A 26,907-nucleotide genomic window follows, 5' to 3' on the forward strand; every position below is an offset into this window, starting at 1 on the left:
GAAAACGTCGCCTAGACCAGCATTAAAAAGAGGTTTTCGTCTCTCCTGTGGGGTAACTCTGGTCGGGGTGGCCCTGGACGAGGAGGACACCCTCAGCGTCCTGGGGCCGGCTCTGCCCCGCTGTCTCCTGCGTGGCCCCGGCTGGGCCCTCGCCCGCAGACCCACATGGAGGACAAGGCTCTGGCCGCCAGGTCCTCTTCCACTCAGCAAACAGGCAGGGAGGAGGGCCAGGCCCTTTCCTCTTACACTTACTTCCCAGCGAACACAGCTGCTCACAGCTCCTGGGCCAGAGCTCGGTCACAGGGCCATTCCTGGCCCGAGGCGGCTGGGAAATGCAGGTGTTAGCTGGGGAAGAGTCAGAGGAGATGGGCAGGGGCTGCGAGCGGACCTGCCACTCTTGCCCAGAGCCCTCGCAGCTCTGCCCACTTCCCTGCCACCCGCACAGCTGGCTCAACCAGCTCTGTTCTGCCCCCTTCCCTGCTGGCATGTTGGGGACTCTGGGCCTTATCCAGCCATGGCCACACCCTCAGGGGGCACTCACCTGGCCTGCAGCACCTGCCCCCACGTGCCTCTGTCTTGTCTCCCTGCTGTCCTGCCCTCAGCTCCCCCTGCTCGGCCCCTCAGAGCCAGCCACCCAAGGGCTGTGGGCACTGCCCTCTGCACTGGCTTCTCACTCCCACCCATCACCCCTCCCTCTCGGGGTTCCTGTGGCTCCTGGGCCCCTCCTGCCCCACCCTCTGTCCCCCGGTCCAGTCTGGTTGGTCGGTCTGGAGGGCCAGGTTCCCTCTTCCCCATCTAGGACCACAGCCATGCCCAGGCCCCGCCCACCTCACTCCCCGCAGGCCCCCCCAGGCCCAGCGCAGCAGGAGGCTCTCAGCTGCCCCCACCCCGGCCCACTTCTCGCATGCCCCTTGCTCCTGGTCAGCGGGCCTGGAGTGTCACGTCCACCATCCCAGGGTGGCAGCCAGGCCCCTAGGTCTCCATCCTGGGTCACTTGAGGTTCATGTGCCACCAAGAAATGTCACTCAGCTCACAGGGGCCTTCCCAGCCTGCGGGGACCAGGGAGGCGCCTAGAGGGTAGTGCTCACAGGGAGGGCAGCAGGTCACTCGGGGTGCAGGGAGTCCCGAGGGGACACAGGGCTGAGTGAGGTGCACAGGTCCTGGGGGGCCTCATCCATTCCGGGGCCCCACCCCCCGCACCCCGGATTGGCAGCTACTCCAGGACACTGCCCCTCCCCACCCATCCTGCGTGTGGCCCCTCTGTGCCGTGGTGGGGCCTGAGGGAGGAGCTGCTGGGACCCCCGCGCCCTCCAGCTGTGGAGCGCTCCTACAGGGTGGTTCACGCCCCTGGCCCCAGCTCACCTACTGGCCAGGCTGTCCCAAGCCCCCTGCCCGACTCACAGGGACCCAAACCACACTGACAGGTAGAGGAGGACAGAGGGAGGGGGTGCAGCCTCCTCGCCCTCACCTGGAGCCTGAGGGAAGTGCCCCCCCCCCCCCAGCGCTGTCACTGGGCACCCTGGACTCCGCATGGTGGAACCTGCGCCGGGCCTGCCGGCCACAAAGGCCAGCCACCCCACCCTCCACAGGCCCTCTCTGGCCAGACACACTGAAAGACCCACAGGTTTGTTTTGATCAGCGCTCAGGAGCGGCACCCAAGCACAGGACACAGGAGCAGGGTGACAGCGCTCCTGACTCAACGCCAGGGAAACGCGCCCCCCCCACCTCTAACTCCACCTCCAGATGCAGGGACACAGCTGCCGAGATCACAGGGTGTGACAACAGGCAGGCCGGGGGGGGGGGGGGGGGGCGGGGACGGGGGATGGAGCAAGTTCAGAAACAGCACCGTCACACGAGGGACCACACTGAGACACAAAACCAGGCTTCCCAGGTCATAGTGTATTAAAATACAGGAGCTGTAGAGAGTGACTCAAAGGTAAGATGAAACCCATCAAGTACAGAAGAGAATGGGGCAGTATTTTTACACAAGCCTCAGAAGCCACGAAAGATGGATCCAATACGACTACATGAAAGATCCCCAGGCAGCCCGGCTGATGTGGCTCAGCGGTTGAGCGTGGTCCCACGCACCAGGAGGCCATGGTTGGATTCCTGGTCAGGGCACATGCCCAGGGTGAGGGCTCGATCCTCAGTAGGGGGCATGCCGGAGGCATCTGATCGATGGTTCTCTCTCATCAATGTTTCTACCTCTCTCCCCCTCTCCTTCCTCTCTCTCTAAAGTCAATGAAAATGTTTTTAAAAACCACATCAAAAAACAACATAAGCAAAATCAGAAGACAAATGGAGGAAATATTTGCAATGTACAGCGTAGAGCTCGTTTTATTAACTAATGAAGAGCTCCTGCAATTTAATAAGCAAATAAAGGCCAACAGGAAAAGAGCGAGGGCCAGAACACAGTTCACAGAAAGGAAACAAGTCTCACTTCTGAGACAGACACCAACTCCGAGACCGCGCCTTCCATGGTGCCTGGCGAAGATCGACTGTCACGAACACGCCGAGGGCGGGGTGGTCAGACCTGGGGTCCCATGTCACGAACACGCCGAGGGCGGGGTGGTCATCCCGTGCTGGCGGGAGGGTGGACTGACACCACTCCTGGGAGCCACATTGTAGTCTCACCACATCGTACTTGCCCCACCGCCCTGACCAGCAACCCCCTCCCAGGAGTGAAGCCCAGGAAGCATTCACGTGTGAGAAGACACGCGTATAAGACACACGTGTGAGAAGATACGTGTGCATGCACACTGCCGCAGGACTGCTGGCAACAGCGAGGGGCAGAGCCCTTGCCAACACGGAACCTCCACGCACCACGGCACCGTCCGCACTGCGATGCCACGCAGCCACGAGGGCAGCTCCTCCAATGGCAGAGGAGGGCCCCGGAGACACTCTCCCGTGAGCCACGGAGAAACTGACAGAGTAAACTTCCCCAAACTCTGGGAAGCACAGACTCAGCAATCCAAGGAGCGTTCACCCGAGAACAAAGCTGAACCCGAGTAGGCACGCTCTGCGGCTTTCGTGTGCGCTGCTCCCACTGACCCTCCAGCTCTGGGGGCCGGGGAGGGGGCAGTAGGCCTGGGCTCCCCAGGAGCCTCGTCCTCAGGGAACGGCCACTAGATGCCTCGCCCAGCTGCTCCTTGGAGATCCCACTCGCAGGGCTGGGCTCGCCTCTATCTGGCGCCTCCTGAGTGCTCGGTGCGGGTTAGCAGAGACATCAGCGTGTTGTTTAATGATGCGGCTGCCTGGTGGGATGCCCGCTGGGCAGACCAGAGGCTGACCAAGACCCCAAAGCCCTCACCGCTGGCTGACCGTGAAGCTCTGCATAGGCGGGAGGAGGAGGTAAGGCAGAGTTGGCACTGCCTGGCAGAGTGACGGTGCCCCACCCCCACCACAAACCCACAGCTTGTGGGCCATTCAAGGGAACCTCCGTCCATCATCGGCTGGCCAGTAGGCTGACCCAGCAGAGACCTCATGGCCAAGCACGACAAAGAACACAGACTTTACAGAACTCATCAGACACTGAACAGTCTGATTCCCAGAGTTGCTACATCCTATTATTTAAAATGTCCAATTTTCAATCACAAGACAAGACAATTATGAGACACAAGACAATTCAATCACAAGACAATTATGAGACACACAAAGAAACAGGAAGTGTGTTGCCATACACAGGCAAACAAGGAGTCCATGGAAACCACCCTGGCTCCGCCCAGCTGTTGAACTTACTGGACAAAGACTTTAACGCAACCACTACAAATAGGTTTAGAGAAAGGGAAACACAGCTAAAGAATCAGAGTGTGAGAATGACATTACACCAAATAGAGAATGCCAGGAAAGAGGAAATCACAGAAGAGAACAAGCAGAAATGCTGGCACGGAGAAGTACAAGACCTTCTTCCGGTGAAACAAAGAGTCACGAGCGGGACCATCGGACTTTCATTGGCAGAAGGAAGAACCTGGCCCTTAAGCCACCAGGTCCAGTCTGAGGGGCAGAAAAAAAGACTGAAGAAGAACAAACAGAGCCTCAGAGACGAGTGGACACCATCGGCCAAACGGTCGCCCACACAATGGCAGCCCGAGGAGAGGAGACGGGGTGGGAAGACTGAGGGTGAGGTGTGGTCAAGAAATAACGGTCAGCCGAAACCGGTTTGGCTCAGTGGATAGAGCGTCGGCCTGTGGACTAAGGGGTCCCGGGTTCGATTCCGGTCAAGGGCATGTACCTTGGTTGCTGGCACATCCCCAGTAGGGGGTGTGCAAGAGGCAGCTGATTGATGTTTCTCTCTCATCAATGTTTCTAACTCTCTATCCCTCTTCCTTCCTCTCTGTAAAAAATCAATAAAATAAAAAAATAAAAAAATAAAATAAAAAGAAATAACGGTCAAAAACCTTCCAAATTCTACATCCAAGAAGCTCAACAAATTCCAAGTAGGACACACACACAAAGATCTACCCTGGGTGCCTCCCATTTACACCGTCAATGACAGGCATCTTGGAAGCAGCAGGAAAACCCACCTCACGTGTACAAGGCTCTGCCGTGCCACGTGTACAAGGCTCTGCCATGACAGTGACAGCGGCTTCTCATCTGGTCCATGAGGCCAGAGGCCAATGGGATGACAGATTCAAAGTGTTAAAAAGACTGTTAGTAAGAATTCTACAGCCAGCAAAGCTGTTCTTCAGAAGTGAAGGCTGGAGAAATTAAGACATTCCCAGACAAATAAACACGGAGAGAACTCATTGTTAGACCTTCCCTTCAAGAAATATAAAGGGCATCTCTCAGGCCAAAGGAAAAAACCCTAGAAACAAACCCCACAAAGAAATAATAAGCGCTGATAAAGGCAACCACAGAGCCTGATAAAAGGTAGTATGATTTGTTTCTGAATCTTCTTTGCCCTCTGACTTAAGACTACGGCATGGAGCAGGGTGGAACTTCTCCTGCCCAGGGCCCTGTGGGTATTGATGACATCATTCATGAGCCACACATCATCATCAACGTAAAACCAGTTGCTCGACGTGGTCAGACATTTAACAACCCGCCCCGAAGGCTTTGGCAGGGACACCAAATGATTTCGCCCAAATTCCCAACATAATTTCTTCCGACCTCACAGAAATAAAAAGTTATAAATGAATACTATGAACAACTATATGTCAACAAATTATAACAACCTAGATGAAATTCCTACAAACTACTGAAACTGACTAAAGAGGGAATAGAAAATCAAAATCTATAAAACACTGCATTAGTAGTAAGACAAGTGAAAACTTCCCATTTGTACAAAAGTCACATGAAAAGATTCTCAAGCCCGGCTGGCGTGGCTCAGTGGTTGAGCGCCGACCTATGAACCAGGAGTTCACGGTTCGATTCCTGGTCAGGGCACGTGCCTGGGTGCGGACTCGATCCCCAGTGGGTGTCGTGCAGGAGGCAGCCGATCAATGATTCTCTCATCACTGATGTTTCTCTCTCTCTCTCTCGCTCTCTCTTCCTCTCTGGAATCAAAAATATATTTTTAAAAAAAACATGCTCAATATCGCCAGTCACTAGAAAAATGCAAACCAAAGCCTCACACCCACGAGAATGGCTGTGGTTAAAAGACGGACGCTAACAAGTGTCACGGAAGACGTGGAGGAGTCAGAGCCCTGCACAGCTGGAGAGACGTACAAGGTGCAGTCGCATGGAAAGCAGGTCAGCAGTTCCACAGAAGGCTAAACACTCGCCCAGTGAGCCAACAATTCCGCTCCTAGTTAGATGCCCACGAGAAGTGAAAGCATGTCCACACAACATGCACATGTTCCCAGCAATATTCACAAGTCAAAATGTGCCAACATCCATGACGCTAGCGAGTGGGTAAACAAAGGCCCCTCCATACGATGGAGCATGTGGGCAGAAAAGGGGAACGACTTTCTGGCATTGGCTGCAACACGGAAGAACCTTGGACCACGGCACAGTCATGAGCCAGACAGGCCATCAGGGCTCCATTCCATGCAGGGTCCAGAACAGGGAAATTCAGACAGACAGTAGCTCAGAGGGTGCCTGGACTGGAGGTGGGAATGGGGAGTGGCCACTCCTGGGGACGGGCTGCCTTTCAGGGTGATGAAAAGTTCTACAACTGTGTGTGTGTGGGGGGAGGGGGGGCGGTTCAGCATGGAAATACATGGTGCCACTGCATGCATGCCTTAGAGAGAGTTATGGCACGCGAACTGTCACTCAATTAGGTAGTGTTTTAAACACACACAGTGTGAATGGGACACTCACCGTGTGACGGGTGGGTGCCCACTTCCCTTGTGTTTGCATTAAAACAGCATTTACACCAATTGGGGGTTTTCCTAGAGGCCCTGAGCGGTTGGCCCAGCAGAGGGCTGAGAGGTGGCTGGGGGGGGCCACACGCACATTCTCCACACTGAGAAGTGAAGGAGAAATGAAGACATTCCCAGACAAGTCAACGTGGAGAGAATTCATTGCTAGACCTTCCCCACTGAACACGTGACGTGCGCGGGCCCTGCCAGATGCCCGCTGGGGACAGCTGCCCGAGGTGAGCCTGTGTGCCCAGGGCCTCTTAGGCAGGACAGACCCAAATCCCAGATGGTGGTGGCCCCATGGCCAAGGAGCATCCACAGCCTCACATTTTAATCAGAATAGGCACCATTTCCTCACATTTAACACAATCATGGAGACGGAGGCCACTGCCCAGACCTGTGCGCTCTCCCCTCCGGGCCCTGGCAGAGGGAGAGGAGCTGACGAGCAGAGGGGACCACAGCACAGGCCCCCTAACTCAGCGCGTAGTTAAACTGGTTGGCAAACTTCTCGTGCTTCTTCTGGTCCATCTGGTTCATGGCTGTGACCACCCTCTGCACGGCTGCCCTGCAGGGAGAGCAAAGCGAGATGTGGCCAGGGAGCCCGGGGCTGGGTTCCTGACCAGGGCCCGGCTGCGATGGGGGATCGGTCCTGAGGCAGACACGGCCCTCGGACCTCTCATGGACTCCCAGCTGGTGAGTGACCAGCTCGGAAACGGCCGGCGCTGGAGGCCACAGTGGGGAGCCCGATCCCAGAGGTGGCCTCACCAATGCCGACTGCACTCGGACGGGCACGGCCTGCCCAGCCATGGACGGGGAGCGCTGTGCAGGCGATGCAGCTAGAAAGCACGGGCTCAGACTCCGCCCCCCCCTGGTGGCCCAGCCACACCAGGCTCCACGCCCACCGTCGTGGGGAAACACTGAAGAACATGCACCAAAAAGATGTGGATGGGACCCTGCTCAGCTGACGGCTGTGATGGTGGGTCTGGACTCAGGAGGGCCCGTGCCCAGGATGAAGCCACCGAGGCCACGAAGCAGTGACTGCTGGACCCTGTTCCAGAGGCTCTGCCCCCTTCCAGGAGCTCGGTCACCCACGGCTCTCCTTAGGGGGCTCCCAGTCACACAGCTGCTGCGAGCGCCCGCTCTGGGCCCCAAGGATGCAGCGAGGACACTTCTCCGGGTCAGCACCCAGGGTGCCCTTTACCCCTGGCTGATCCATGGGAAACCAGCCTCGGGCCTGGGGCCTGGGGCCACGCCCGCATCTGGACATGGAAGGACACGACAAGCCAGCAGTGAGGAGCCCGGGGGCTCCATGTGAGCACCCAGGAAGCTGCCCTGCTGTCCAGCCCACCTGGACCGGGGAGACAGCAGAGCAGCCAGAAAGGCAGGGGGCATCCCCTGCCCAGTCTGCTCAGCTGAGAGCCTCCAAGGGCCTCGGCATAACTCTGAGGAGGGAGGCCCTGGCCTCATGGGGTTCCCTAACCAAAAGCCGTAAACACTTTCTGGCAACCTCCCGAGCGTGGTGGAGCCTCTGACCACAGCAGCGGGAGGGCAGCGAGTGGGCTGCTGGGGTGGCAGCCTTTCTACTAGGGCCCTGCCCAGGCCCACCGGCCAGGCTGGTCCAGCTGGCGGGGAGATGCCCTGTCCCGACCCCTGACCCCAAGCGGCTGAGAGAGCAGCACATGGAGTGACCACCGTCCTGGTGGCACCGAGCTCTGCGATGCCCATTCTGCCCGACTTGGAGGTGAGCGGCCTCCCTCAGGTCGCCAGGCGGATGCCTCTGAGCACTGACCACGAGGGCCCGCCGGCCAGTGCCCAGCCCTCGGGTCGGCCGGGCCAGGGAAGACCCAGGCTGGCTCCGCACCAACAGCCCCGCTTGGGAAGAGGCTCACCCGTCACCACAGGGCGACTGCTCCGGGCACCACCCAATGGCCTGCTGCCCCCTCCATGGCTGGGAGCCCCCGTCTGCCAGGGGCCCAGTGGCCCAGGAAGAGATGCACAGCAGAGGGGGTGCTACGGGCCTCGGGGGACGGCTGCCCGCCAGCACCCCCAGGTCCGGGGCTGGTGAGGGGCTCTTACTTAGTGAAGACCTTCTTGGCGATGCGTGTGCGGGCGGTGTCTGCCTGCTGCTTCAGGTCGGTAAGGCCTGGGTACTTCCTCTTCTTGCCTTTGCCTCTCCTGCCAGCCCTGGACGAGCCAAGGTCGACCCCCGTGGCCGCCTCCACATCTCTCATAAACTCGGGATCCTGCCAGTCTGCAAACAGACCCGAGACTTCAGAAAACACCTGGCACCAACCCTTGCCTCTCCCCGATCGCCCACGGTGACCGAGGGGGCAGGGAGACTGCTGGCCGCTCCCTAGGGCTGAGGCCAGGGCAGAGCTCCTCCCACCGCCTGCGTCCTAGGACGCAGCACCCGCACACCCAGCCGGGAGAGCTGGGCTGGGGGACAGTCCCTCCGCAGGCTGCCTCCTGGCATCCGGGCTGGACTGTGTCCCACCAGGCCCCAATCACAGCCTCTCGACCTGCCTGCTGGCCACGGGCATGCATAGCAGGGTGGGCCCTGGTCGAGGGGGCAGGGAGGGCTGGGCTTTCTTTGTATTGGCCCAAAGGTGACTTGGCCACAGGTCTCAGCAATGAGGGTGTGTGTTCACCGGGAGCCCTGTTCTTCCCGCACCGTCCTTCACGGGCAGGCCCCGGGGCGGCAGCGGCCCAGGGGAAACGATGCCAGCGCCGCAGGTTGCACCAGGCCCGGCCCGTGTGCTCGGCTGCCGAGAGCTCTGTCTAAGGGGGGCTCTGGCCCGGGGCAGAGGGCGGCATGGGGGTCAGAGGCCAAGGTGCCCCCTCTGGCAGCCAGGGCCTGGTTCGTGCTACTTCCTGCCTGGGCCCTTGCTCCCGCATCCCTGGTGGAGGGTCGACGCTGAAAGGCCACGTGGGGTCCAGGAGACATGGTGTTAGTCCAGCCAGCAGCTCAGAGGGCCACAGGACAGGAATCACAGCACAGCACCCTGGCTCACCCAGACAGACCCGCAGGGGGCGCTGGACCCCCACCACGCAAACGGGAACATGGGGGTGAAGGGGTGTGTGTGAGCAGAGCACGCAGGGCACAGGGGAAGCCGTGCCTCAGACAGACAGATGGCGAGGCCTCCCCAGGTTGATTTTTTGAAGTGAAGGAAAGCGGGGCTGCACAGCTCAGATACAGAGACGATTAATCCAAGATTAAGGAAAACTGTCTAAACAGTTTATCTCCCAGTAATAAGAAGGCGTCACAGTTTAGGAACCCAGTGAATGGAGCAATTGTTTAAACACAACGGAAAACGCAGCGCCCGCGCGAGATGGAATGAGCATCTCGGGAAAATGAAGGAGCAATTTAAAAGCCTTTGAAGAAAATCAATAGCTGCCGGGGCGCGCCTTCCTGCCGATGGCTGAGCTCCTGCATTGTCACCGAGGAGGGCGCCGGGAAAGAAAATTGCCCCGCGTGCAGGGAGGCGGGATCGATACTGTAGTTAGTGCAGAGATGCTATTTCACATCTGACTGGCCAGCCCGGCCCGCGGCCGCGGCCCATACCTGTTGTTAACAAGTCACCGCGGGCTGGAACAGCCACTCTGCAGGCTGACACAGAAACAGGCACTTAATCTGCTCCTGAGTGCGCCCCTCCAGGGAGGCTCGCCTGCGGATTAGCAGGTCCCGACCCTCCTGCCCATCGGGCCAGGGCCAGGCGCCGGCCGGGCATCAGGCTAAATCTAATCTTCGTCTCTCAGGACAAAGGCAACACTCCACTAATGACGACAAACAGCCCGGCTGGGACCCCCCACGCTGGCCAGAACCCGCCCCCCGCAGACTCAGCTGCCTCCCACCTTCCTTGGGGGTCTGGGGAGAGGACACCTGGTGACCAGGGCCTCAAGACTCCAGTCCACTGAGTGCCCACGTGCTGCCCAGCTGTTGACAGCACTGCCACACGTTACCTCGCGGCCCTGCTGCTCGGGGCCCCACTTGGGGCCGAGGGGCTGCCAGCCATGGCATGTGCCCCAACACCAAGCCGACAAGCGCACCACGATGAGACAGCTCCCCACGTTGTCCTGAGCATGATGACTAGGGGCTGCAGCCCACACGCCAGCTCATCTGAAACTGGTCCTCTGCCAGAAAATGGGGAGCCCTGGCGAGGACACCAAGGAGCATCTGGAGACCCAGCGCCCCTCGCCTCTGCCCAGACACGCACACACACTGCATGCAAAACACAAGCGCAGCACACCAACGCATGGGTGCACATACCACACGCACTAGACGCACAGAAACCACACCACACACATACATGCACACATACCGCACGTGCAATGCAGAGGGGTGGGCTTGGTGAGAGCCAGACTGTAGGCATCAGGGCAGAAATAAGCTGGTCTCCTCTAAGTTGCATGGGCTCAGCCAATCAGCTTTCTTGCCTCGATCCCCTCATTTGCCTGCAAAGCCTGCTTCAGAGCCCAGAGCCCACAAGCCAGTGAGGACGGGCTTCTGGAGTGCCCACCGCGCCCACAGGAGTGCCCCGCTGGGGAGGCAGGGTCCACAAAGATACACAGAGGCGCCCTGGTGGCTGCTGGGACCCACTGTCCCCCAACAGGGCGCCCCCCACCCCCCGGTGCCCACCTGAGCGCTCGGCCTGCCTCTGCAGCTGCTGCCTCTGCTCCCGGGCCCTGTCCTCCGGGCGCAGGGGCCGCCCCGTGTCGTCTCTGGGAACGATCTTGCCGTGGAACGGGCACTGTGGCAAAGCACAGCGGTCATCACCCTCTGCCTCTCGGCCACCCACCCTCACCCCCTCGAAGGCAGGCGCCAGGGAGCTGCCGGCACGGAACTGGGTGAAGGGCGCCTGATGCCCGAGTCAGGCCCCGCACTGGGCAGGCAGCCCAGGCACAACCAGGGCCGAGTGATAGCTGCAGCCAGCACAGGCCCCCAGGCGCCCGCCCAGCACCGGCCCAGCTCGCCCTCCGGCCCCCAGGCCCCCACGGCCGCGCCTCACCTTCAGCCGGTCCTGGCGCTCACAGAGCCGGCCGTCGGGCCTGGGGGCCCGGCACCGGTGCTGCACGGGCTCGAAGCTCCCCGCGAAGGTGATGCGGCGGCTCCGCAGCACCTCCGAGACCTCGGCGCTGTCCACCTCCTCGTCCACCTCGCTGGGCTTCCAGAAGCGGTGCTGAGACTCGACCCTGCAGGCGGGTCCGCTGTCAGAGCCACGCAGGATGGCGCCCGGTGGGGCTCAAGAGGTCAGAGCCGCGCCCCCTGGTCTGCGGGCCGGAGTGCAGGCCAGCACAGCGAGGGGCTTCCCCACCCTCCTCAGGGCCCCAGGCCCAGCCACTCAGAGCCCGAGGAGGCCAGAGGGCGAGGGCAGTGGGACGAGACCGCGGTGACAGGGCTGGAGGGGGGTGCCTGGGCCCTGGCACCGGATGCCTGTCTGCAGGTGGAGGTGGGAGCAGGGCAGGGCCCAGACCAGACGCGCCTGCACTCACTTGAGGACCTTCCCGGCCGCAAGCTGCTCCTGGCCCCAGTTGCACAGGTCCACCCCGAAGGGCACCACGGGCGCCCGGGCCCGCTCTGCCGCCAGCCTCCCGGCTTCCTCCGGTCCCAGCGGTGCCCTGCAGGGGCCACAGAACAGAGGGGGCGCTCGGACCGAGCGCACCGAGGCCGCCACAGCCACCGCCTCTCCCTCCCCACGTGCAGGCCGGCCGGCTCCAGGGAGCATGAGGCCGTGAGGAGCCCAGCTCCCACTGTTCAGGGAGTGGCACGGGAGCTGGCCTTGGATCTGGGGCCCCGACCCGGGGCTGGGTGCCCCTGCCTGCGCCTGCGGCCCCCCCTCCCCCCGGAGGCACAGGTGCTGGCAGGCGCTCCCCGGCCAGATGCACACCTGGGCTGTCATCAAGGAGCCAGAGCAGCCTGAGGAGCTCGAGCCATGCCTTGGGCAGAGGCGGGGTGACCGGGAGTCACCTGGGGCTCGGGCACGGGGCTGGGGGCAAGTGGCCCCGGAGCCGATGGAGCTGGGCGGCAGCAGAGGTGGGGTCGCTGGCCTCCTCGTCCGTCCTCCTCCTCTTCCTCTCCAGCAAGCCCTGCGCAGCCAGGTCTTTCTCTAACCCTGAAACACATTCCTACTCCTGGTCACCGTCCTGAGCAGACCCCTGGGCACTGCTCCCTCCCCAGGAGGGAAGGTGTGACCCAGGGGTTAGCAGGCGGCCTGCAGTCAGTGCACCAAACCCTCCAGCGGCCATGGCTGCAGCCCAGAGGGCTGTCCCTGCCACCCGCCAGCTGAGGCCTCGATGCTGGCACCTCCCGGCATCCCCATAGGACACAACCGCTGAGGCCGACACGCCCTGACCTCTGCAGGCCAGCGTCTATCCCACGTTCCTGGGGCAGACGAGGGCAGACATTGGTAAGCTGCAGAAGTAAACAGTGGACAGCAAATATAAGTACGAATCTTTAATTATTAGGGATGACCATCAGAACGAATGTTTGGGGGGATTTTAATCCTCACCTGAGGATATGCTCACTAAGTTTAGATAGAGAGGAAAGGAAAGAGAAACATGGAGAGGGAAACATTGATCAGTTGCCTGCCATATGCAAAGGTGAGCGGAGGAGAGCAGAGGGGAGCAGAGGGGAGCAGGGGTGAGCAGAGGAGAGCAGGGGTGAGCAGAGGAGAGCAGGGGTGAGCAGAGGGGAGCAGGGGTGAGCAGAGGGGAGCAGGGGTGAGCAGAGTGAGCAGAGGGGAGCAGGGGTGAGCAGAGGGGAGCAGAGCAGGGGTGAGCAGAGGGGAGCAGAGCAGGGGTGAGCAGAGGGAAGCAGAGCAGGGGTGAGCAGAGGGGAGCAGAGCAGGGGTGAGCAGAGGGGAGCAGAGCAGGGGTGAGCAGAGGGGAGCAGAGCAGGGGTGAGTGGAGGTGAGCTGCTGCCAGGGGCGCACGTGGCCCACCGCCCATCACAGAAGATGGCTGCCCGCCCTGCCCCAGACACCCTGGAGCTCTGCCGTCTGCCATGTGAGCATGGGGTCGACCCCGTTCTTGGGGTCCCATGCTGAGAGGGGGGACAGAGGACAGAGCCCATCAGAGTGACTGTGTCCACCTCTGGCCACCTGAGCACGAGCTTGGGAGGCCCAGGCCCCACTGAGGAAGGCGCCCACATGCCCACTTGGGAGTCTGACGGCACGCCATGAGGAACACGCGGTGGTCCGCACAAGCATGCAAACATGCGTGCCCGCGTGCCCGCGCACGGAGAGGCTGGTAATGACACTGGGGTTTGGATGGATACAGTCACAGCCCAAGATCAATATGAGAATTCCTGAGTTACAAGAACGAAATATATTTTTCATTGATTTGTTGTTTTAAGCCATTAAAAAGATGGGTAAGCGTGTTAGAGCGGGGTAAATACTCGGGGCACTAAAAAAACCACCATTTTCACACTGCGGTAGAAAATCAATCTCGCTGACATACTTTCCACGTGAAACCGGAGAGCAGGCGCGCGGGCGCACGCGGCGTTCGGGGAACTTTCAGGGGAAGGGCTGGAAGGGCAGGGCCCACGGCCACGGCCACGGCCACGGCCCCACCCCGGCGTTGGACTCGGTACGGGGCTTGGTGCAGACTCACTCCCACGGTGCTCTTAGCGAGAATCATGGAAATGCCCAAATCTCCTTTTGTGTAAATTGGCGAGTGGCACCGACGGCCGGAGCACTAAGGCAGGCGGGGACGGATCAATCCAGGAGAGGCGGCCCGGCAGCCAGCCTCCGCCTGACACTATTGATTTTGCCCAGTGCAGCTGGCCTTGTAATTAAAATGTAAATGTGAGGAAGAGATTGCGTCCTGACAGACGCAGGATTAGGGGAGATAAAAGCCCCTCCCGGAAACGAGAGCGCCGTGCCGGCCGTGGGCTCCGACGGAACAGGAGCAGCCGTGCCCCGTGCCCAATGAAGAGCAGTGCCGGAGGCAGACCCACCGGGACGGACTGCAGCGTGCCGTGGCACCGCGCCAAGCGCACCTCAGGACCGTGGCCTGACCACGGTCAGCTCCCCATCCGTGGGCCCAGATCCCACCCCCGAGGCCCGGTGCCCGCCCCCCCGCACTCACCGTCCTCAGGCCACAGGTGTTCAGGGACACAGGCCTCGTACCCCTCCTTCTCCGGGACCTCCACGAAGTCGCCATCATCCTCGTCCTCATCCTCGTCCCCCAGGGCCGCGGTCTGTGGGACACCCCAAGGCTGAGTGGGAGGAGCAGGCAGAGGTGGAGGTGGCAGGGCCCCAGCTGGGGTCAGCGTTGTGGCTGTGCTCACTGACCTGTCTCCAAGCCCATCCCCTCGCTCCTAAAACCACCAGCTCTGTGCACCCCCTCAGCGCCCAGTTCAAACCCCAACACGAACCTGCCGGCTGCCCGCGGCCATGACCTGCAGCAGGCACCTCCTCAGAGCCCCACAGAGCAGGTCTCACCCTAAAAGGCAAGGCCCAGGGAGGTGACAGCCCAGCTCGGCTCGGCCCAGCACCATGCCCTGTTCGGGGCCTGCTCCTCACTTGGGTGCTGATGTGACCACAGCACTTCTGGAACATTCTGTCCTTAACACGATGTTAAAAAGCCCCCACAGAAAGTTCCCTTTGGACGAGATCCCGCCCAGGTCAGTGTAATGGGTCCCCGCCCCCGCCCCTTCCTGGCAGCACCAGCTCAGTGGGAGCTCCCACACGGGGTGACCAAGGCCACACACACACCCATGTGCAGGGCCACAAACACTGGGAGGCGGGCGTCCTGGCCAGAGCCTTACAAAGCCCCAGGACTGCCCCGCCCCCCATCCCAGGGAGCCACCCCCTCAGATGTCCTTCTGGAGGGAGAGGGAGAGGGCCACAGCAAGAGGCCCCCAGAAACCCCGCCCACTGCCCCCCACTGTGCCTTCAGGCCAGGCCCCCTGCAGGCCACCTAAGGCAGGGCCGGAAGGAAGGGAGGGAGGGAGGGAGGGAGGGAGACCCTGTGGCATGAGCACCAGCGACGGGGCTGCTCAGGTTGTCAGAGGCAAAGGCAGGAGACGGACCATCTGACACAGGCCCTCGCTTCTGAAATCACTCCCGACACAACACTGACCACAGGGGGGCGGCCGCGCGTGGCCCCACAGCCAAGTCCAGGCCGAGGCACCCTGGCACCCTCGGCTGCAGGCAGTACCCCGGTTCGCCGCCCAGAGGCATAATCAGATGCAAATGCACTTGGTTTGGGTTCCGGCAGCCCTGCATCTGAGTGCGGGGACATCAATCACTGGAAACGGCAATTTTTGTTATCGGCCTAACACTGATCAAAGGGAGCCTGTCTCCGCCGCTGACCTGTGAAACGCCCCAATTATACTCTTTGGAAATGACAGGGGCACTTAACTCCCGAGCTGAGCAAATGACGACAATCAATCACGTTTGAATAACAATGAGCCGCAGACCTGAAAATTATTTTTGTATAGAATCTCCCCAGGAATTTATGAAAGGTGGAAAGCAGCCCAAGGTTTGAGGGCATGACGGCTCCCGGCCCGCACAGTGCGCATCCAACACTAAACAGAATTTATGTCTTTTAATTTCCTAAAAGGTAGATGTGGACCGACCGGGTGCTACAATGCATAACATAGATGCCAAGTTTTAAATATGGGGGTCATTTTCATAAAATATTATGCTGATTGCTCCCACCCTCGAATTTCACCAGGGACTTGTATTAAATTCTCACTTTCTAAAAAATACTCAGCTGCTGAGCTAACTACCAGGAACCACACCTTCTTCTCCGCAGTGCACTCCACTCCTTCAACACGGAGCGTGGCCTCCGCTCCCGAGGCCAGGGACAGGCTGGGGCGGACGGAGGGCCTCTGCCAGGGCAGGCGGCCGGGCCTGTGAGAACTGCCTGCGGGAGGTGCCCGCAGGGCTCGCCCCTCAGCGCTGGGTCACAGCTCACTGCAGCCCGAGAGCAGCCTCCGGCCACCACCACCCTCAGCTCGACAGCACCCACTGCCCGGCCAGGCCCCAGGGAGTCTGCATGGGGCTCCAGGCAACTGCGCGCCGGGAAGGCGGGGAAAGCCAGAAGCTCCACCTCGTGGAAGGCACTGCTGCCAGCCCTGCGTGGCCTCCCTGCGTGGCCTGCCCGTGGGCCCCCCACCAATCACCTGTTTTAAGGAGCACCGTCCCGCTGGCCGCCACTCCTTCCACGGCCACGGCCACAGCACAGCTGGCCACGGAGGCCTGCACCTGAGCTCCTGGGGCCAGCCCCGAGTTTAAGGCAGCAACAACCTCCCCACGTGGTCAAAGGTCACGGATGGGGTCAGAAGCCTGCACTGAGAAAGAGGGGGTGGGAAGGCGCTGGGGGCCAGGATGCCTGAGGACTCTGGGAGGAGGTCACGCCGAGGTGGCCTCAGCTGAGGGCAGGCCGTTGGGCTTTCCTTGTCAGTGTCCCCGGGAGCAGCTTCAGATCTCCACTAGACCTGGCCCCTCGTCTGGGACTCATCAAGGTCACGCCAGCCACGTGCTCATGCCTAACAGGTGAGGGCCCGGCAGGCGGTCAGTCCTGTGGCCACCAGACTCCTCCTGCGCTTTCCCAAGCTTTCGGACGCACAGCCCGCCGGCGGCCAGGGAGGCCTGGAGGAGGCCATGGCCTCGCTGGTTCTATACAAACGGATTCTCACCCACAGTTAAAAGGATTTAGAAAAATGAGCCTCCACACTCATAATTAAACAAGCAATAACACGGTCAAAATATACAACGCAATCAGTCTGCAGAGTGAGGTAGCGAGGTTACTAATTACTGGAGAAGGAATGGGAGCGGCCTCGCACCAGGGCAGCCCGCCCGCCAGGCCCGCCCGCCCGATACAGCTGGGACCATTAAATAAATTCTGTGCGATCTAATTAACTTGGTGCGCAATCTCAATTACTTTTCACCCAAGAAATCACTTTTGTTCAGTTTATGTGTGTTTCCCTTTTAAAAAAAAATGATGTAAGGCCTCGTCAGACAAGTGAGCTCCCACCTGCATTTGTCTCTCAGCCTTGATGGCTATGCATTTAAAACCCCATTCTATCTTATAAACTAAAAATTAAACGTGCTCAGCTGTGATGGCCGTCATCCGGCGGCTATTTATATGCTAATGCCCTCCCAGAAGGCCGTGCAAATTGCCCAGCCAGGCCGCTATCTGGCAGCATCAGGGAGCAGAGGAGCGGGCAGCGGGCTGACCGTGTGAGCACGGACCCCAGCCTGCGTGGACCGGCCGTGAGCCGGGGACAGCGGCCGCCCGTCCTCGAGGGGCTGTCCCGGCCCTCTGGTCTGGTGGCTCGCAGGAGCGAGCTGCACACAGCCCGGCTGCGGGGTAGAGGGCACTGCCGCCTGGAGGGCCGTCTCGGGGTGAGGTTGGGGTCCAGCTCTGCTGGGTCTGGGCGAATGGGCAGCAGGCAGACAGGTAAGGGCGCATCCATGAACCTCAGGCGGATGGCAGCCAGGAGACAGGCCAGGCGCCCACGCCAGGCTTGGTACAGACCAGGGGTCCTCAAACTTTTTAAACAGGGGGCCAGTTCACTGTCCCTCAGACCGTTGGAGGGCCGGACTATAGTTTAAAAAAAACACTATGAACAAATTCCTATGCACACTGCTAAGTCGGCTGCTAAGCAGGACAGGCAGCGGCAGCAAAAACACCCGGCGGGCCGGATAAATGTCCTCGGTGGGCCGCATGTGGCCCGCGGGCCGCAGTTTGAGGACCCCTGGTCCAGATGGACAGCCCTCTCCGCCAGCGACCACAGGTGTGCCATGGAGGCCCCAGCCTGTCCGAGAGCTCCTGCACCTGATGGGACAATCGCTTCCCGGCTGGCGAGGCGCATCAGCATGGAGGAAGCTCGATGAGGAGTCCCGCTCTCTGGCTCAGCCTGGCCTCCCAGAGCTCGGGAGGCAGGACTCCCGCCCTGTGACACTGTGGGTGGCACCCTCCCTGGGTGGCTCAGCCTTGGGAGGAAGGCAAGGCTCACACAACTGCCCGACTCAGTCTTCCCACCTGTAAAATGGGCTCCAGCATAACCCCTGGGGAGCTGCCTTTGGAATCAGGAACCTGTGAAGGTACTGGAGCACAGGGCTGGCAGGGCCGTTGGGAAGGTGAGCTGATGCAGGTGTTCACACGGGGGTTTGAGGGGGGGGGGGGGAATTTGGGAGGCTGGAGCGGGAGAGGCCTGGCTGAGATGCTCCCCAGTCCTCAGGAGAGCAGCATGGGGACCCTCCCTCCTCTCAGCCCCTCGAGGCAGCGGCTTGGCCTTCAGCATGATGGAGGGGCCACGTCACAGGAAGGTTGTTTACTGGCCCTGCCGAGTACAAGGTCCCCACATCCCTGATTTAGTTCCTCTGCCTCTCTGGGAGCCTGACACGTCCAACATTTCATTCCCCGCGTCTCCTGCTCTGTCCTTTTCACCTACAGGAAGCCAGGCCCACAGGCCCACACAGGGCGGCCTGGCTTCACTCCACAGCGGCCCAGACCCAGGAAACCGCACGTGATGAGCGGGGAGGCCCCGCCACTAAGACCATGCGGCCACTAAGACTGCCACAGTAGCCTGGCGACGGGTGAGAACAAGGGCGTCCGTGTGGGTTTTAGCCACTTAAACACGTAAGCCAATGTTATTTTAAACCCCCACTGCGGATAGTTTAAACAGACTGACACTTAAAATTATTTTTTTCTGACTTATTGGTTAGGGGAAATTACTATTTTGTTAATTACACAACACTAAGTAATTGCTGATCTTAGCTCCATAATTAGAAGTTTCCAGAGGATGTTTATCAGTGTAACGAAGGCAGGCAGCCGTGATCATCGCCGCTGCCGGGCGGGAGACTGAATCTCCCAGGGATGCTTCCTATCGATCGGGGCGAGATTTATCCCGGCGTTTCCCAGCGAAGGCGGCGAGACCTCTATAAAACACAGTTAGAGCCATTTAAACCGGCTTAAATATTTTTTAAAGACAGAACTCCTACATCAAAAGGAAAACAGTATGTAGGAACCAGTGGCTACACGGACAGAAACAGGAAATCAAAAGAAAAAGGCTCCCGTTCCAGTGCAGCTGCGGGAGGAGAGGCCCCGCGGCCGGACCTTGGAGAGCCAGGCTCCCCTCCCGTGTCTGGGGCTCGGGGTGGCTGGGACCAGGGGCGCCCTCTCACACACTGTGACCCGTTCTCAGGTGTTTAAGTCACTTACTGGATCAGCACCCCACTCAGCCAGGACCCGGGCTAAGTGGGGAGACACCGAGGCCAGGGATTTAACCCCAGGCATCTTACATGAAAACCAGCCAAGAACAACGCGATCCTAATTTCTAACTACCAGCCCGCAGGCGGCCGCCCTGCAGAACCGAACGGGAGCAGATGTACAGATAGTGCGGCGTCTATTCTGGGAACGGCGCTCACCTGAGCCGGCGCTGCCACTCAGCCTGCGCCCAATCGCTCCATCTACAGCCCCAGGAATGAGCACTGTCTCCAAGGACTTGAGCGCAGCGCCTTTAAATCAGCTCCCGGAGCCGCGTCTCGTCTCCGCGCCGCCCTCCCCGCTCCTTCCCTGACAGGCAGAGACAAGGTAGAGACGCGCCTCCCGCCTGCTCCCTGCACTCAATCAGACCCCTGGCCCGCACCGCCCTGCACAGCACGCACCGCGCCCGCCTCAGTTTACCCTGTTGTCCCTGCATCAGTGCACACGCACGGCCCCCGTCAGCCCCTCGCCTGGCCAGGCCCTCCAGCCTTCAGACTGGGCATCTCCTCGACCAATGGCTTCCCACTCCCCGAGCCGCTCCTGCCACAAGCAGCCTGGAGCTGCCCCACTGACGACCAGGCTGGACACTCCGACCCTCCCACCCACACAGCACCCGCCGACGCCTGGGGCAGCACCCAGGCTCCTACCCGTGAGAGGTGCGAGTCCCTGTGAGCTCGGAGGTGGTGGAGGTGCTGACATGGCCTCTGCAAGCAACTCGCGCGCCCACGGCCACACCACCAGCCACCAGGCTCACCACCCGCCCTGCACCACCCGTCTGCTGTGAACTTCCCGGACGGCCTCATTTTTGAAGAAGACAAGATCGCCCTCTGCTGGTCCCAGGGGGCTGCACACCCCACAAAGTTGAGGCCCAACTGCTCAGAAACTCTCCTGGAAGTCACAGGCCCCCACCCCAGGGACTGGGCCTCCCTGTCCCAGCCCCTCTACCTCCTCATCCTCAACTCCAGGGCCTGGTGAGGAAGGAACCGGAATGCACCAGAGCCCAGCCTCTCTGCTTAGAGGGCTGAGCTAGGGCCAAAGACTTCGCCGCCCCACCAGCCCCACCCCACTCACCTGCCTCCTGCCAGGCCCCTCGGGCTCAATGTCTAGTTCCTGGGATCTCCGCAGGGCGGTTTCCAGTTCAGCCTTCAAGTCGATGGCGGCCTCCAAGTGCTGGCCACGTGTACCTGCGCGGGTGAACAGCTGCCAGCAAGGGGGCGCGTCACCCGGCAGGCTGGGCACCCTCCCCTGCACTCCCGCAGGCATGCCTCCCCCAGGCGCGCGGCCTCCCCCGGACCCAGACGCGCAGCCTCACCCGGACCCAGGCGCACGCAGCCGGCAGGAACTTGTTCTGGATGAGCTTGAGCGCGTCGCGGGCCGACTGGATGACAGCACAATTGTCCTCGTTCTCCTGCACCCTGAGGCTGTCTGAAGGGGCAGCGGGGTCACCAGAGGGACCAGGGCCCCGGCAGACACCGGCACTCCTGCCCACCCCACCCCACCCGCGTCAGACCCATGGGACCCCCAGCCTGACGCCTAGGAAGACCTGCTGCTTTACGATTTTGGCAAAGACCAGGTCAGCCTGACCCGACAGTCCTTCCAGCTGGGCCCAAGGCCTCTGCGGCTTCCCACGGACAGACCCGGACCTTCCACCGCTGCCCCCACTGCTCAGGATGAAGGCCGGCTCCTCCCTGTGCCCGGCCAACCCAGCTGCCACCCCCACCTCCCACCAGCTGCCAGCTCCCTGCCCCCGGGCTCAGGTGGGCGGTTCCTTGGGGCTCACCAGGCTCTGGTGGACACATCTGAAAGGAACCCCGCCCACACCCACAGGGACGGACTTCGGGGCCCAGGAGGTAGCTAGGCGAAAGGCGGCGGATATCTGGGGTGAAGCCGTGAGGCTGGGACACCAGGGCCCTGTGGGCTCTGAGTGGCACCACCTGTATCTTTGCAGACAGTGAGAAGCTGCTTCTCCATCTCGTTTTCTCCCAGGCTCTGGCGGCCACCCTGTGACCCTGACGGACTGGGCAGCAGCCACAGCCACCCCCGTGCTCCCAGGGCAGCTGGCGGCCTCGCTGCACGTCACCATAAGGGTGCAGGGCAGGCCTTGGGACCCACAGCCTAACCCCACCCTGGGGCCGGGCCCTGCTCTCAGCCCCAAGAAGTCTGGGCTGTCGGAAGTGCCCGAGGGCCCTGGTCAGAGGCCTGGTTCAGGCAGCCACCTGGGCTGCGGCCATGAGGGAGCCCGGAGCAGCGGCAGGGGCAGGTACCTGAGGAGAGCTCCACGGCCAGCGTGTACTTGTGGGAGCCCAGCCCGTGGCTCCGCACAAAGTCCTCCTGGTCGCTGTCCCCGTCTTCCTCCTCGTCCTCCGAGGAGGCCCCCGTGGTGGCCACTGGGCGGCGCACACAGGCAGGCAGGCTCTTGCTGCAGCAGGGCTGCTCCTCGTCCCCGAGGCCTGGGGCACTGGCTGGGCGAGGGGGGCCCTCCTCGGGTGCGCCAGAGGCTATGGCCGGCGAGACGGCCCCCCGGCGCGGCCCCAGGTCAAAGGGCACCAGCAGCTGGAAGCAGCTGTCCACCTCCGCGAGGCAGCCCCGGATGTCCCCGCACATTTCTGCGAAGATCAAGACGCTGCTCGTCGGTCACGTCCCAGGACAGCACCGCCCACCAAGGGCGGGGCCCACTGTCTGAGGGAGACCCATCCAGCAGCAGGGGGGCTGCCCACAGCTCAGGCCCTCTCACCCGAGCCCAGCACCCGGCTGCAGCCGCAGCCCCGGGGCCGTCCTCCCACGTCCTGCTGACCCCGAGGGTCTTCTCTCAGCTGCGACAGCCACTCCTCAGCAGGTCTGTGAGTTCCACGTGCACATGCTGCCCAAGGCCATGAGGACCCCCCAGCCTGAGTGCACCTGCACCCACTCCCCGCACGGCTGCCCCTCCTTGGGCCCAGCGACCTGCTGTGCACCTGCCTAGCGCTGGCCAGAGGCAGGGCCACCTCCCCATGCTCACACCCTGGCTGCCAGAAAGCAAATGCTGGGGTTGGCGGGGCTGGCAAGAGCAAGTGAGGCCAGGAGATGAGGGGGGAAAGCTCGGACACAGACCACAGGCCACCAAAGGACACACATCTTGTCTCCCTGCCTGGGCAACACGGGGAGGGGCGCTGTCAGCGTGACCACCGAGGGGTGGGGAGAGGCGACCGCAGCTCACAGGGCCCCTCCGGCTGCCCACCAGGAGAGGTTTCTTGGGCCAGGGCAGGGGGCCCTGCCCAGCTGGTCTGTCCACCTGCCGCCCCTCACCCCCTGCCGGGTCCTGGAGACTCACCCTCCATCTCCCGCACGGCCTGCTCGGACCTCTCCCGGTAGATTCTGTCCAAACGCCTCTGCTTCTCCTCCTCCCGCTTTCTCTCCGCCAGAGTCCGGGCGTTCACATCTTGAAAATCCACCTGAGAGATTAATTGAGATAAAGATGAGACCCAACTGAATAGAAGACAAAAAAAATCAAAACAGGCCCAAGAGAAGTGGCACCGGCCCACAGCCAGGCCTGGGTGTCCAGTTCAGTGTTCAAAACACAGGGACCCGCTGGGCTGCAGGCTTAGCCCTGGCCAGAGCCCAGCCCAGAGCGCCTCCCAACAAAGTGAGGCGGACAGCCCGCGGTCGCTCCCACCGGCAAGGAAGGGCGGCTGCTGGCTGGGCCCCGGGGCCGAGACCACCACCTGAGGACGGTGGAAGAGGCAGCAGCCAAAGGGTGGGAGGGGGTGGGGGCTTGTTAGAGAGGGCTGCGTCTAAGCTGGCGCTCGCTGTCCTTCCTTCCGCCTGCCCACCTGCGGGCACCAGGCCCACAGGCTCCGCTCCCCTCACCCTGGGGAGAGCGTCCCAGCTTCCTCCCAGAGCTGCGCCTCCCACCTGCTGGCCACTCTCAGGCCTGCTCCGTCCCCAACCCTGGCCCAGCCGCCGGGGTCCCGGCACGTCCTCCACCACGACGCGCTGCCCAGGCCCACCCACCTGCTGGCTGTGTCTCAGGAAGTGGTAGCCCAAGGCGAGCTTCTTATAGGCCGCGCCAAACTTCTCGCTCCAGCCCTGGACAGCCCGGGCGGCAGCCTGCCTCAGCCTCTGGGCCGCCTCCCGGGGGGGCGGCAGGGGCTGCCGGGGGTCGGTGCCCAGCGTGAGCTCCAGGAACCCCTGGAAGTCGGACACGACCAGCAGCCTGAACAGGTGGGAGCGGGCGAAGAGCTCGTCCACAATCTGGAAGGCGGAGAGGCGGATCTCGGCGTGCTCCTGCCTCAGCTGGGCCGTCAGCAGGTGGTAGGTGCGGCTCAGCTGCTCCTCCGAGGACCTGGGGACCCAGCTGTCCTTACCAAGCGCCCAGGCGTGAGGACAGCAGTTAAACGCCGCGTGGGGAGTATCCACAAGCGGCAGGGACACACGCCCTCTGCCCTCATTCTCCCCTTTCTGCTTCTGGAAAACCCGAGCCAAGCCCTGGCCCGGTGGCTCCGTTGGTTAGAGCGTCGTCCTGTACACCAAAGGGCTGTGGGTTCAATGCCCAGTTGGGGTGGGTACGGGAGGCAGCCCATGGATGTCCCCCTCTCTCTTTCTTCCTCTCTCTAAACACCCTCACGGGAGGTTAAGCAAAAAGACAAAACAAAGGCCACAGCCAAGAATGGTTTTTACTCTTAACCGGTTGAATCGAGTAAACCTCAGACGTGTGGAAGTTACACGAGACAGCGTCAGGGAAGTGGGACTGGGGCCTCCGCTGAGCGGCTGCGCAGACTACGTGCCACCTGCCCGAGCGCCACTGCTGATGGGGGTTTTCTGGGCAAACAGTGAAGCCCGGTCTGGGCTGAAACCTTTTGGTCGAAACGTAAGTTTGTCATCACTTCATGAGCAATCCTCCAAATTCTCCTGCTTTGTAAACACAGGCTAAGGATGACCCACAAAGCTCGGACGACGTCCCCAGGGTCTGAGCGGGAGAGAAGGGCGGGGTGGACACACAGGCCACCCCCAGGGGCCACCTGCCCACTCGGACCCCTCACCTTCCCCATGGCCTAGTCCGACAACTAAAGCAGCAGATGTGTGCTCAGCTCTAAGTCACGTGTGTGCCCTCCAGGGATGCACCCGTCACCCACACGGGAGACCAGACTCCGCCACGGTCCCACCGGGGAACACTGCCCCCAACGCTGCGGGGCCTGGGCAGCGTCCCGGGCGGCCCGTTTGGGGTTCTTTCCCAGCCGAGGCGCCGGTGGAGGCCTGAGACGTAGGCGGGTGAGACATGCCGGAGCCCAGGGGAAGCCCGCGGGAGGGGCTCGGGCTTGCTGGGCGGCCAGTCACCGTGGGACGCTGAACCTGAGGACATACTTGCAGATCTTCTTCAGCTCCTTCATCTTCTCGGGGTTCAGCCGGGGCTCTCCGGAAGTGGTGAGGTCTTCTACCAACTCGGAGAGTCTCTGATCCATTTCTAGACACGGAAGGCAGGAGCTCAGGGGCGGCCCAGTGCTTCCTGCTCCCGGCTGCGTGGGCACGGCCTCCGGCGCCCACAGTGGAGTGGGGCGGGGCGGGGACGGGGCCGGGGTCCTCCGCCCGGGCCCCGGGAGACCGCCTCCTGGGTGCGGAGGGAGAGCCGTGCAAGGCGACGTCCCCGCCAAGGGCAGCAGGCGCTTTGGGCGGGAATTAGGGAAAGTGCAACCAGACGACGTTAACTCGGGGGGGGGGGGGGGAGGATGTGAGCCCACGTCTAAGTGCTGCCACTCCGCACCGCAGGCCCAGCAGCGGGTGGGAGACGCGTGGGCTGCCGCCTTCCTCAGGAGGGCGGACTTGCGCCCGGGGGCCACCTGGAGGCCGGGCAGGGGCAGGGGCAGGGCGGCGGGCGCGGACGGGCCGCTCGCACCGGAGGCGGAGGCTCCGCCGGGTGGGAGGACGGGCCGGCGGGGCAGGTGCCCCCGGGGAGGCGCGTCCCGGGACGGAGCGCTCGAGAGCAGTGACTTCCGAGGGCGGTGCAACACGCACTCGGGGGCGCCCAGGGCTCGGCCGGCGTCCAGGGGACCCGGCCCCCGCCCCGCCCCGCCCCGCCAGCCCCCAAAGCGGAACTCGCACCCACGCCCAACGACGCAGCCACCACAGCACCTACCGCGCCCCCGAGTCGCTTGCCTCGCCCCGCCCCTTCCGGCGAAGGGCCCGCCTGCTGTCACGTGCCCAAGACCGCGCCAGTCATTGGCTCGCCCCGGCCCAGGCGGTGCGCGGAGGTCAGTGAGGTGACGTCCGCTTCTACGGCGCGACGCGGCCGCTCTCGCCTTAGCCCCGCCTGTTCCGGTGGAGGACCCGCCTTCTATCACGTGCCCCGAGATCGCAGCCAATGGTTCGGCCTGACCCTGGAGGCGAGGGCGGGGCCGAAGTCTGCGCGGTGACGTGAGCGCGCTCCCGGCGGGGGCGGGAAGCGGTAGAGCGTCCGCGGAGGACGACGCGCGAGAAAAAGGAGGCGGGAGGGCGCAGCAAGTCTTTAAAGGGGCCGCGCGCGCGCTTGCGCCTGCGCGCGCCGGGCTGGCCGGAGGGGTGCGAGCTCGGGGTGCACGTCGCCGCCGCCAGGAGGCTCGCCCGGGCCCTGCCCCTGCGACGGGCCGGCCGGGCCAGGCCGGATGGGAGCTGGTGCGCGTTTCTCCCAGGGGTGCCAAGGCCACCGCCCGCGTTGCCAGGAGGATCCGGGATGGGGCTGCCCCTGGGGCGGGGACGCGGACCGGCTCCGAGGGACCCGATGCGGAGGGGGAGGGGCCGTGGGGCGGCGGCCTGGAGTGAAGGGTCTGCCGTCCGCGGGGAGGGGCGGATGGCCGAGCCCCGACACCCTTCTCAGGGAGCCGCCTCTGCAGGTGACCACCAGCCTGGAACTCCCTGTCTCATCTTCCCCAGGACTCCCCCCGCCCTGCCCGATGGCCCCAACCTGGGTGTACCCGCCCCGCACCCCACACCCTTCCCACCCGCACCCCACCCCCCTCCCACCCGCACCCCACCCCCCCTTCCCACCCGCACCCCACCCCCTTCCCACCCGCATCCTGGGAGGCTGAGGGGTGTGGACATCCCTGACTGCGGGCGGCTCCTGGTGCAGCCTGGGAACTGGGGTCCAGCCACATTGGACATGTACACCCAGGTGTTCCCCAGGCACCCCAGCCTGGCCATCACCTGTTCCTAGGGCTCCGGGCCAGCAGCCCAGAGGAGGGCCCTGGGGGTCGCTCTCTCTCCATTCACAGCCAGGCCCCAGCCCCCATGCCCACCGCACGCGCTCTGTACCGCGCCTCAGGGCCTTTGCACACGCTCTGTGCCCTGCCCTTGCCCCACAGGCCTCGTGTCGCCGACCTCAGCCTTTCCTCCCAGAGGCCTGCTTGGCCCCAGGTGCTTTGGTCTCTGGGACCTGCTC

The 26,907-nt window shown here is 62.4% G+C and overlaps 1 protein-coding gene across 4 annotated transcripts; it reads right to left on the reverse strand.

Annotated features, from left to right (window-relative positions):
• Window positions 1–1,521: 1,521 nt before the first annotated feature.
• UVSSA (UV stimulated scaffold protein A) lies at window positions 1,522–25,667 on the reverse strand. 4 transcript variants are annotated; one of them, XM_079774296.1, is made up of 14 exons: window positions 25,630–25,667; window positions 24,861–24,960; window positions 23,511–23,841; window positions 22,831–22,951; window positions 21,785–22,126; window positions 20,833–20,945; window positions 20,592–20,720; window positions 14,385–14,514; window positions 12,265–12,409; window positions 11,790–11,915; window positions 11,306–11,489; window positions 10,936–11,047; window positions 8,379–8,553; window positions 1,522–6,867 (listed from the first exon to the last, which is right to left on the reverse strand). In XM_079774296.1, the coding sequence occupies exons 2-14, from the start codon at window positions 24,956–24,958 to the stop codon at window positions 6,774–6,776; spliced, it is 2,100 nt and encodes a 699-aa protein (XP_079630422.1). In that variant the 5' UTR covers window positions 24,959–24,960; window positions 25,630–25,667; the 3' UTR covers window positions 1,522–6,773. The 4 variants fall into 4 exon arrangements, with proteins under 4 accessions (XP_079630422.1, XP_079630421.1, XP_079630420.1 ...); XM_079774295.1 differs by lacking the exon at window positions 25,630–25,667 and adding an exon at window positions 25,390–25,523; XM_079774294.1 differs by lacking the exon at window positions 25,630–25,667 and having other exon boundaries at window positions 1,523–6,867; window positions 14,385–14,496; window positions 24,861–25,604.
• Between the last annotated feature and the right edge of the window lie 1,240 nt (window positions 25,668–26,907).

This window comes from Cnephaeus nilssonii (genome assembly GCF_951640355.1).
Source record: "Cnephaeus nilssonii genome assembly, chromosome: 1".
Lineage (NCBI taxonomy): Eukaryota > Metazoa > Chordata > Mammalia > Chiroptera > Vespertilionidae > Cnephaeus > Cnephaeus nilssonii.